Raw genomic sequence first — 12,296 nt, 5'->3', positions numbered from 1 at the left:
GTATTGGCAGTTATTCCAGGAAGGCCTATCATATGCTCTAAACTTCCTGCAGTGACTCCTCTGGCCAAAGGGATCCTAGTGATGCGACCTGAGAGCTAGGCAGAGCCAAGTGATCTCTGGGAGAAAGCAATTAACTCTTAAATTGGCTAATAAGGGGTTTTTACAATAGGTATTTAGGTACCATTACACATTATTGAAAATTTTTCTGCCCTCAGGCTTCTGCTTTTAACTCTTTAGTGAGGCAGATGGGGTGTTACTATTATAATAATACAAAATATTGGACAAAAGGTAGTTGTTATGTGCCAGGGCATTGTGGCAGGCACTTTTCAGACATCACTTCATTTTCTCCTTATGGCAATCTTGAGAAGTATTTAATGATAAGAAAATTGAGGGTAAGAGGTAAAGTTAATTGTGTGAGGTCTCGCAGATAATAAATGACAGTTGGGATTTGAACCCAAGTCCATCTGAGATTCCAAAGCCCTTTCTTAAAGGTTGTGGAGGCTCCTGGCTTTTGGTCCTCTCTGGTGCTAATTTTCCTCACCCCCACTTTTAATCTGAGGGTTGCTACTACTTTATCCTTCTGCCTTTCTTATTTTTCCTCTTCATATTTCATGGGTTGTTTACTTGTTTTTCTCTGTTCTCACTCCATCTCTTGCATCCTTTAGCCAAAGAGATGGAAAGTTTTGTCCTGCCTTCTGATTATGTCTGTTGTAGGATGAAAACTTTAGAGCAGCCGCCCTTGCATGATAACTGGGCAGATCTGATCCTGGAGAATGCCACACCTTGAACTCACTGGCTCCAGCACTAGATAGGTAAGCCATTCTCCTCTCCACTTAACAATTATTGGGAGCCTATTCGGTATCGAGTACTGTGCTAGGTACTGGAGATACAACAATGACCTAGGCAGAATTTGTTCCTTGCTTTTATGGAACTAACAGCCTGGAGTGTAAGTCAGTTAACAGACAAGAGGTCCATTTAGAATTTTATATTGTAATTAGCGCTATGAAGAAAAAGAACTGGGTGTAATGAAAGAATAATAGGGATAGATCTATTTTTAATAGGACTGACATCTCCCACGTAAAAGAGTTGGTAGTTAAGGCTCTGACACCAGCTAGCTGATGGTAGTTACGTTGGGAGCCTCTTAAGCTTAGGGACCTTGGTTCCGCAGCTTCCCCCTCTCTTTGTGCCCTCCCTCCTGAGTCCAAAGTTTGCGCAGGCGCACTGACGGTTGTCATGGGGACAGCTGCTCTCGCGCAAGCGCAGACATTTCAAGATGGCGGCAGTGGCGGCTGCGCGAGCAGTTTCTTTGGGACCTGGGCTCCGGGGAGTGCGACGGACACTACCTCTTGTCGTGATTCTCGGGGCCACGGGCACCGGCAAATCCACCCTGGCGTTGCAGCTAGGCCAGCGGCTCGGTGGCGAGATCGTCAGTGCCGACTCCATGCAGGTATGACAGTGCGGCTGGCTCCCGGCCTGTGAAACCCGGAGGCCCTGTGAGGGCCTCTGGCTAGAGTGGATTCTCTGTCGCATGGTGATAGTGGGTGAACCCTGGTGCTTGTGGGGCGGAGCGGGTAGGTGAAGGGAACTCATAATTACTAAGCGCCCACCAAATGCCAGACATAGTGCTAGGCGGTTCACTTTAATCATCTCATTTACTTCTCACGACATTTTTTGGTAGGTACTATTTTTATCTCCATTTATGGATGACGGAATTCACCAAGGGAGGTGAAACAGACTTTTTCCATGTCACATAGCGAATAAATGAAGGAACAAGGTTGACATAGGCCTTCAGTAAATATCTTCTGAATGAAAATTATTCTAGAGCTTTTGCTATTTAGAGTGTACAGCGACACCAAGATAAGTTGGTTACCATCAGTTAGTTTCTGCTGAGGGACTGGAACAGGGTGGATAGTCAGGAGACCTGGATTCTAGTCTCGAATCTGCTATTGGACACGTGACTGTAACTGTTTTTTGTTTTGTTTTTGGACGTTATCTATAAAGTAGAGAAAATGCTACCTAACTCACAGGGCTGTGGTGGTTAATAAGTGAGATTATGAGTGTTAGAATGAAGAGCAGGGTGGCCTGTTCTGAAGAAGACCAGGCACTTAGAAAATACTTGTTGACGCTGAGAATTTTAACCTACTGGCTGATGGGAATCTGGAGGCTTTGTCCTCGTCCTTGAGTAGGAGGAAGGCCCAGAAGGAGTGTAGCGCACATGGCACCTGGGAGCATTTGTGCCCGGATTGAGAAGGGGTGACATTTTGGGTAAATTTCTGATGGAGAAATTGCGAATACTATTTGTTGAAGAGAATTTAGTTAGGAGTTTTCACAGTAAAAGAGATGCTTGATGTGAAATGCCTGGCACTGAACCTAGCACCTCATGGGTATTGGGCATAGAAGGGCAGTCCTCCCCATTCTACCCCATAAACCTCTGTGCTAGGTTTCTACCCTTATTAGTCAATTTGAGGTAGCAGGACCATCAACACATAAAGCAATTAGGATAATTCAACAAATATTTGTTCACAACCTCTACTTTGTGCCAACTTCGAGAGACAAAAGTTTAGCTCAAATCCCAGCCCTGTCTAAGATTGCAGCTTCAGCCTAACCTCTTCATACCCTTGTTTCTTCTTCTGTAAAATACGAAGAATAATATCAGTAACAACATTGTAACGATTAAACGAGATGAAATATGTAAAGCACTTAACATATGGCACATAGTAAGTGGTAAAAATACAGTAGGTGCTGTTTTCTGAAGGGCCCTTTTGGAGAGAGAAAACCATAGTCCATGTCCTCAAGAAGTTTTAGTCCAGCTAAACATGAAACAAAACACAGTTAATGAGTATTTAAACCGGGCGATTAATAATGCTCTGCAAGGTGGATATGACTAAATTTCCAATCCTTTCTTATTGCTATATAGTTAAATTTCATGATAAACTATAGAATTTTTGAGAAAGGGTGGAAGGAGATGATACTTTTCAGTGACTTGCTGTTGACCTAGAAACTTTTTGTTAAGCATGTGAACAAAATGACATTCTTAATCTTGGATCACCAGCTCCTTGAAAGAATGTTTTTAATTTCGAATAAATCTACAGGCAGAATAATAATAATTTGTATAGCACAGTTTGTAAAATGCTTATATATGCTTTTTTATCCTCAAAATAACCTTGTAAGGTAGAGTTATTAGTGCACGGATAGGAAAACAGGCTCAACGTCTTACAGTAAGTAGCAGTCCTGGAGTTGAACATAGGTCTTATCCACACAAAGCCATCGCCTTTAGAAAAGGCAGAATCTGTGGGATTCAACCATTAGACAATATTTCTTAACTTTTCTTTCACAAGAGTGCTGCATTTTGACCAGAATATAAAATATATTTTACGATCTGTATTGTGAATCAAAGTGTGAATTCATAGTGATGTCTGTCAAGTGAAGTTCTGAGCCGAATGATGGCCACATGATGCATTGCTTAGGGAGATAAAACATGCTGCAACTAAGATTTAATTTAATGTCAATAATTAAATGATAGCAAAGACAGAGAATGTTTATTGGAACAGGGAAAACTTGACCTTGTGGAGAGCCTAGACAGAGTAGTAAAGTTCTTCGTTATAACAGCCACACAGACTAAAAAGAAAGTGATAATTAGATATTTTTTCAAATTTCCAAGTCGATCTTTTTTTTTTTTAAACGTTTGTATTTTAATAATCCATTTGGGATGCTGTCCAGAATTTTGTATTTTAGCAGTATACTACTGACTCAGAAAGGATTGTAAAGTACTGCCTTAAGTCTTCAATTGTCTTGCACCTCATACTTGGTATGTCATCCCTTCGTTCCACCTTACCTGTAAGGTCATCCCAAGGCAACCCCTACCAAGGCAGTTCCCATCCAGGGAAAGTGCTTGTTTTTGGTAATCATTGAATAAGTGCTTTAAGTATTGAGGTAGTTTCTGTGTGGTAAAACCACAGTGGAGTGTCAAGGATAGTATTTCTAGGGTGACAATATAGTCATGGAGCCTAATAGATAATGACTTGCTTCTGTGGTCATGTAGTTTCTGAAGGTTCTGCCTGGCTTCTTACTTCCCACTCTTATGTACCTGATTTGTTGAGTGGGATGTCAAGAACTGCTCTCTGAAGGACTCCTGCTGGGTTTTGCTGTGTATTCTGTATGGCAGGTCTGACAAAAGAAACATTTGTGCTTATTTTCTGAGTTTTCCAAACCCTAGTGTCACAAATTATAGAAACATAAATATTCTCAGTCAGCAATAAGAGTCTAAATTCAAGGAATGGCAAGTATTACAATCCCCGTTTTCCAGGGTGGAAAAACTGAGGTATAGAAAGATTAAAAAATGGACTGGAGATCACAGTGCAAGATACTTGCACACCTGGGAATTGGATCTGGGTCTTGTAACTCATGTGTAGTGTCTCATATGTTGCAGGAAGATGATACTGGAAGTCTTTTCAGTCTGAGTCTTTTTCTTGGCATGTAAATTCAAGGTACAATGCATTGCCTTCAGTGACTGGATGAAACATTGTACTGAGAAACTTGAAGGCACTTGCCAAAAGATGTACAATGACTGCCTGGAAATACAAGCTACCAACTATATGCCAAGAGAAAATAAACAAGTGTTCTATTTGGGTTTATAGAGAGGAAGTATCTCTAATGCCTCAGTTCTTCAAGTCCTGTAGAGAAGCAGCAGTCATACATAGGAGCACAATTCTCTTTGTGTTTGTCTAAACCTGCAAGAGGAGAAGCAAATGATTTTTGGCAGTCTGACTGGTAAGCAGGCTTTGTGTCATTTAGTAGATGTGTAGTTCTGCTTTCTTTTTGTCTACTTTGGGACATAATCTAGGAGCAGTGTCTTTTACCAAAGGACTACTGTCTGATAGTGCTCAAGGGAGATCTGGTATGCATGGGGGAGGGATGTGAAAGGAGAGATGGCATAGTGGATTACAGTGGCTTATGTGAAATAAAAGTCAAGCAAACCTGTTAACCAGGAGAGATGATGGCTATCTGGGGGCTATTGGCAGAGGCAGTCTTTTAATAGGACTGTGCTTGACAAGAGGTTAAGAGGGCAATCTCAATTTTTTTTTCAAAATTTTTGACTCATCTAAAAAATAAAGAGTCTCTGAGTTCCATTGGTTCACCTCCATTTTGAATGAATTTAGTTTTCCTTTGGCTACAGTATTAAACTTGGGCAGGTTGTACATATATATTCACTTTTCTTGCAGCTATGGGAAGAAACTCCTGTTATGTAAGAAAAGAGAAGTGACTACTGGCCAAATGGGAAACCATAGGAGAGCATAAATGGGACTTGCAGATTCAGATTTGTGAACATGAGATGCTGCCCTGATGCTTCAGAGCCTGGGGCAGGCTGTTGGAACAGCTCCACTTCAAAAGGAATATTGGTTTGAGGGATAAAAGTTACTTGGGGTGTATAGGAATTCACCTTTGTGCTCTTTGTGTACTCTAGTATGGCTTAAGTGATTTGATTTAGTGTGTAGTTTGTTGAATAAATTTGAATCAGGCCAGTGTCCTGTTTGTCTCTTTGCACCCTGCTTTTGAGCTGGAACCTCTCCACTGCTTCCTCCTTATTGTGGCAGCCAGAGTTCAAGCTCTTAGCACTGTACCATGATAATAACGCTGAAAATAACAATAATGTATATGCCAGAGACTGTTCTAAAAGTTTGACATTTATTATCTTATTTAGCATCCTCACTCCAGCCTTATGAGGTAGGCACTGTTATTTTCTCACCTCTACCAAAAATTGCTTTCGTGAACCCTCATCTTCATACTATTCTGTAATTTTTCCTCCACTTCCTATTTATTTAGTTATCCATCCTCCATCCCATTCTTTTCCTCTATACCACTGTATACGTTTCACCAGGCAGGGAAAGAAGAATATTCTTGACAACAGAAGAGCATGAACAAAATAAAGGAAGACTAAAAGAATACATGCCGTTTTCAAGGAATGACCAGCAACTATCTGGCATCTAAGGTACTTGAGGGACAGCAGTAGGATGTGGAGCTAAAATTATAGACTCTGGGAGCAAATTTTAGAAGCCCTTGAAAGGCTTGCCATGAAGTTTGGGGTTTTAAACAGGGAAGTGATAGGAAATCTGTTTCATAAGGTAACTCCGATGGCTGGCTGGAGAGTGGGTTAGGGGAAGCATAAATAAGTTTAGGATTCTGTTACATTAGCCAAGTTGAAAGAGGCTGTAGTTGCACTGTGGTTGGGGATAATAGGTAACCATTTTGACATTTTGGAGACATAATGAAGTAGGATTTGGGTTATTGATATGGAAGCATTGAAAGAAAAAAGAAAAAAAAAAGTAAAAATGATGGAGAACAAAAGCCTTTTTGTGTTTGGAAAAAAGGATACACGCTTAATGAAAAATATCCAAATAACACAGAAATGTACAAAAGAAATATCACCATAGTCTTTGTATCCAGATATAACCATTTTAACATTTTGGTGCACATCCTTCCAGACATTTGTATTTATGCATATATGTATATATGATTTTTTCCATGTTTTTATTGTGGTAAAACATAAAATTTACCATCTTAACTATTTTTAAGTGTACAGGTCAGTGGTATTAAATAATTCATAATGTGTGACTGTCACCACCATCCATCTTCATAAACTCTTCATTTTGTAAAACTGGAACTCTATACTCATTAAACAATAACTCCTCATTCCTCCTTTCTTCCAGCCCTTGGCAACCACCATTCAACTTTCTATTCTGTGGTTTTGACTACTCTTAAGTATTTCTTATAAGTGGAATGTTACAGTATTTGTCTTTTTTGTGACTGGCTTGTTTTACTTAGCATAATGTCCTAGTTTCATCCATCTGTTTGTTTTTACATAAGTGGATGCATACATTTCATGCTGTTCTGTATCCTGCTTTTTCTTTTTTTCTCTCTTAACGGTATGTTAGGGATATCTTTATGTGTTAATGTATATAACTCTCCATCAGTGGTCTCGATCTGGATAATCCACCCCGCTAGGGGGGACATTTGCCAGTCTCTGGAAACATTTTTGGTTGTAGCAACTGGGGAGGTGGGTTCCTGGCATCTAATGGGTAGAAACTAGTAGTGCTGCTAAACATCCTATTGTGCATAAAACAACTGCTCACAACAAAGAATTATCCAGCCCAAAATATAAATATGTTATACTGAGGTTGAGAAATCCTGTTCTACATTATTGTTGTTTTTAAAATTTTGAAGTAATCGTAGATTTATACAGGAGTTTCAAAGAGTCTAGAGAGTTTTTGTATATCTTTTACCCACCTTCTCCTCAAATTAACATCTTATATCATGGTACATTTATCAAAAGAAATTGACATAGATACAATATTGTTAACAAAACTGTAGGCTTTCTTTGGATTTCAGCAGTTTTTCTACTAACGTCCCTTTTGTTTCAGGATCCAATCTAGGATACCATACTGCTTTTAGTCATTGTGTCTCCTTAGTCTCCTCCAGTCTGACAGTTTCTCAGTCTTTCCATGTCTCCCATGCTTTTGATATTTTTTGAGGCTAGTGGTCAGCCATTTTGTAGAATGTCTTCCAATTTGGGTTTATCTGATGGGTTTCTTGTGATTAGACTGGCATTATGGATTTTGGAAAAGCATACTACAAAGGTAAAGTACCCTTCTCATTTCATTATATCAGGATAAGATATCAACATGATATGGTTTTGATTTATGTTTCCCTCATAAATAATGATGTTGGGCATCTTTTCATGTGTTGGCCATTTATATATTTTCTTTGGAGAAATATCTATATAGGTCCTTTGCTTATTTTTGAGTAGGGTTAGTCTTTTTGTTGTTGAGTTGCACACATTACATTTTGATACACGTTGCCAAACTGCTTTCAAGAAAGTTTGTACCAGTAGTATGTATGTCTGTTTCCCCTCTCCTTTGTACTTTGTGTGTTACCTATCTTTTTCATTGTAAATAAGAGATTTCATTTTAATTTCATTTCTTAGGCTAATTGCCTTTTCAAGGATACATTGACCATTTGTGTTTTTTTTTTATTTTGAATTTCTCCTGTCCATACCTGCTGTGCCCACTTCTGTATAATGGTTTTCATTTTTGTATTTATTGATTTGTAAGAGTTTTTTGTGTATTGTGAATTTTAGCCCTTTGTATTGTAACAATATTGTGTATTGTGAGTCTCATTTATTGGAAATATTTTTCCAGTTGGTCATTTGTCTTTGACTTTTATGATTTTTTTTCTTTTGCCTATAAAGGTTTTAAATTGGTATAATCTTGTACTCTTTTTAGGATTACAAGTTTTAACATTCTTTTAGAAAGAGTTCTTGTCTGAAGTTTATAATCCTTTTAACTGTTGGAATGTACAGATGTAAATAAAAAATGTCATTGTTTCTCTAGTATAAATGAAGATCTATCCACTTGTCTTCACTACACTTGTTGCTCTTCCCATGGCATCGCTAACACATATGCGTAGGTAATTGCAGATGATGTAGAGGATTCTGCATTGCCCAGGCTTACTTAGATGTGGATACTTTTGGTTAGCTACCCAGTTAGTTTTCTTGTTCTCTTTATTTTGGGGGTGGGGTGGGTGATGGTTATATCTTGTTGCATAGCACAATACTTGCAACAGTGGTTCTCATGCCCAGCTGCACATTGGAATCACCTGGAGAGTATTGAAAATAACCATGCCTAGGTTTATAGTAATCAGTAAATAATCTGTTGATTAGAATTAGATGATTTGCTTAACTCTTCAGGTGCCTAATTCTTTCCTAATTTATAGTCGGTCTTTATTCAAAGGTCTGTGTTTCACCTGGTAGGCAGTTTTATTTACTGAGAAAGCTGAGTTTTAGTCCCAGTTTTGACACTAATTTACTGTATATATAATTTTAAACGAGTTACTGCCCCTCTCTGGGCTTTAGTTCCCTCTTTGGATATATTAGGGAGGGAAAACTGATTGGATTAGTTCAGGGCAAACTTTCTGTTAAGGTCCAGGTAGTAAATAATTTAGGTTTTGTGGGTCATGCAGTGTCTGTCACAGTGTCTAAAGCTCCTTTCAGCTCTGGTAGTTTGTGGTTCTCTTCTTTGAAACCCTACGCAGGGGTCTCACGAAGGAAAATCTTGTTTAACCACCACCAATTAAATATAGATAATACCAAGCACTTATTACCATCTGCCTGGCATTATTCTACACAGTTTACATATATTAACTCTAATCTTCAGACTAACCCAGTGAGGAGTACAGGTGTTATTATTACTTCCATTTTCTAGACAAGAAAATTTGAGGCAAAGAAAAATTAGATACTTAACCTGCCAAATGAAGACTACAGCTGGGTAGTAGAACCAGAATTTGAACCTAGGTATCCTGCCTTCTTTATACTCTACTGCCTCTCCCTAACTTACACGTTACGCTCCAAATAATGGAGCACCTCAGCTATTTTACTTTATCACAGGTATCCTAAGATAAAACATCACTGAAACCATCAAAAGTGGGCAATCATGAGCCTATAAAGTTGGCTACAGAATGGAAACTTTATTAATTTTCTCAAAAGAACTCTTTTATTTCAGTCTCAGCGTTGAGTCACATGGCATTGCCTATGTATGTATTTCTATCTACTTATTCTTGAGAACCTTGAAGAGGTTCAGTGTATGGTGGCTGTCTTTTCAGTTTCTGGAATTTTATTTCACCTTAGTAGGAATTCATTACTTCAGGTGAACAAGCAGACCAGAGTCAAATGGGGATAAATATTCTCCTGGTAAGAGGCAGTAGAAACAGTTTGGGTTATAGGCAGAGCATCTGGGCTTTAGGCCTCTCTCTACTACCAGCCAGTTATATGGGCAAGGGAGCTCTCTGAGCCTCAGTATTCTCAAGTATAAAATTTCAGGTGATTGAACTGAATGGATGATTTCTGAATTTCCTTATAGCAATGCTTTACAGGTAGACTACTAAGTAACCACTGCAACGGTTCTGCAAAGTCTCTCTTATTTTAACTTAAAAATATGTGCCAATTTTGCATTCTCTGCCCTAATCTGCCTGTTTATTTAGATGTAAAAAATGTTTCAAATTCTTTTTACCACTTAGTAGGATTGATAGTGAAAGAATGCATCATGTACATATTATGTATATGCTTCTCAGTTTGAGAAACATGGACTTATATTATGATTGTAGTCCCTTTTCCCTTAAAGAGAGATAGGCATAGGAAGAATAAAAGCCATGATTTGCACTGTGAATTCTAAACTACTCCTCACCAGACTGAACAGGTCAGGTACAGGTTCTCCTGCTTACTGAGTATCTTAATCTATCTGATTTATTTAGCATGTCTGCAGTTGAATTTCTGCCAAACAAAGCTAAAAGTAATAGTTGCCTGCTGTGATACTTCTGCAGTTAATTCATTCTTTCTAACCTAGTAAAGTGTAAATTTTTAAAAAGTCATCCTTTTATTAAAGAAAAGTTAGCCAAGAGACTGCCCATTTTCCTGCTCTTCAACATCTCTTCAGGTGAATAATCAAATTAAAATTCTTTTAATCAAAAAGGAAAATCAACTTTCTGGTGAGTGCCGACATCCTTTAAAATATAATTTTTTCTTTCATCCTCTTATGCCAACGTTTTTTCTGAAGCTTGGACTATTTAGAAGGGGTGTTAGATGTGAGGAACTTGAAGTCTCAGGAGAGAAAGCTGATTTGTACAGAACAGAGATTAGCAACATAGTGGAAAAAGAACACTGACTTTGAAGTCAGAAGACATGGGTTCTGAGTTTGCCTCTGCCACTTACTAACTGTATGACTTTGGGCAGGTTACCTAATATGTCTTAAGTTTCTATTTCCTCATTGGTGAAATGAAGGCAGCATAATTTCATAGGGTGTGAAATTCTTGGTAGTCTTTACCTCAGATATCCAGTATTCATTGAGTATGATTCCATGTATTAGGCACTGTGCTCAGTGCTGGGGCTAGAGATAAAATACAGATTTCTTCCTTTAGAACTTGTCTAGTGGGGAAGATAGAAATATTTTAAAGTTATATGCAATAAGTTCTGTGATAAAGGTAAATGCGAGATACTGTGGAAGCACAGAGGACAAGCACAGATGGGGAGGATTGGGGAGTGATCTTAGGCTTTCATTAGGACATAATGCTAAAGAGGTTGAGGCTGGTTAAGATCAAGTTTTCGTTTTAGAAAGATCACTGGCTGCAGTGTGGACATAATTAGAGGCGTTATATACTAAAGGTAGGAAGATCAGTGAGGAAGCTGATGGAATAGGCTAGTTGAGAAATCATGAAGCCTTCAATTGATGTTTTAGAAACTAGTATGGATAGAAATTGACACAGATTGGAAATGTGAGGAGAGAGACAGAGATATTAGGATCACTTCAAGGTTTTTAGTTTGATAATCTAGATGGTTCAATCAAGTACGGCCAGGAAGATAAGGAGTTCAATTTTGACCATAGCAGGTTTTAGGTGCCTGTTTGGGGTGATGATGTTGGTAGCTAGCTAACATTTATTGACTGTTTCCTACAGGGCAGGACCTAGTCCGTACGCTTTGCATGCATTATTTAATTCTCACAATTACCCTTTGAGATTAGATTTGAGATTAGCCTCACTTTATAAGGAAGATACCTGAGTCACAGAGAAGTTAAATAAACTTGTCCAAGGTTACATAGCTAGTAAGTGGTAGAGCTAGGACTTAAATTCAGGTAACCTGGCTCCAGTGTCCTTTCTGTTAACCACTTCACTGTATTATATGCCTCTCATTGATAACGGAAAGTCCACTAGGCAGTTAAATATCCAGGTCTGGCATCATGAGAGATAACTAGATTGCAGATATGGCTCTTGGGAATTATCAGCACAAAACTGGTTATAGAAATCATGAGTGTCACCCAGAGAAAGTTTATAGTATAGAAATGGCAGGTAAATGGCATAAAAACTACCATTTCTCAATATTGTTCCCATGACAGACATTGCTAATAGATCAGTGGCTGGCCTCAGTAAAGGAAACTGAGGAAGGGCCAGTGAGATAGGAAGAAAAACTAGAGAGATCAGTGCCATGGAAGCCCCGAAGGGGAATAATTTAAGAAGGAGAGAGAGAGCTCAGTAGTATCAGATTTTGTGGCTTTTTCCATTACGTGTTTTGAGAGCTTAGTAGAAAAGTGTTATATTTGGCAGTTTATTAGTGATCTAAGAGAGTGAGCTATCCATGGAACTGTGGCGCTGGGGGAAGGTGGGGAGGAGTGCAGTAGAGAAGGTGGATGTTTGTATTGATCCATAATCCAGATGCGCTTCTGGTTGACAACCACAGCTCTAGATTCTTTTGGTTT

At 38.7% G+C, this 12,296-nt stretch overlaps 1 protein-coding gene across 3 annotated transcripts in view; it reads left to right on the top strand.

The window, feature by feature from the left end:
- Nucleotides 1–1,247: 1,247 nt before the first annotated feature.
- TRIT1 (tRNA isopentenyltransferase 1) overlaps nt 1,248–12,296 on the top strand; it is a 33,013-nt gene continuing 21,964 nt past the window's right edge. The window contains exon 1 of one of the 3 annotated variants that reach the window (XR_005655834.1): nt 1,248–1,447. Coding sequence is in view for 2 of the 3 variants with exons in the window: in XM_039876633.1 (XP_039732567.1) it covers nt 1,274–1,447 (174 nt within the window). In the remaining variant the exon portion in view is untranslated. The remainder of the gene's footprint in view (nt 1,448–12,296) is intronic. The other 2 variants (XM_039876633.1, XM_039876632.1) reach the window with 2 other exon arrangements.

This window comes from Pteropus medius, unplaced genomic scaffold (genome assembly GCF_902729225.1).
Source record: "Pteropus medius unplaced genomic scaffold, Ma_sr-lr_union100, whole genome shotgun sequence".
In the NCBI taxonomy this organism is placed as follows: domain Eukaryota; kingdom Metazoa; phylum Chordata; class Mammalia; order Chiroptera; family Pteropodidae; genus Pteropus; species Pteropus medius.
This window is presented reverse-complemented; position numbering and strand designations above follow the sequence as displayed.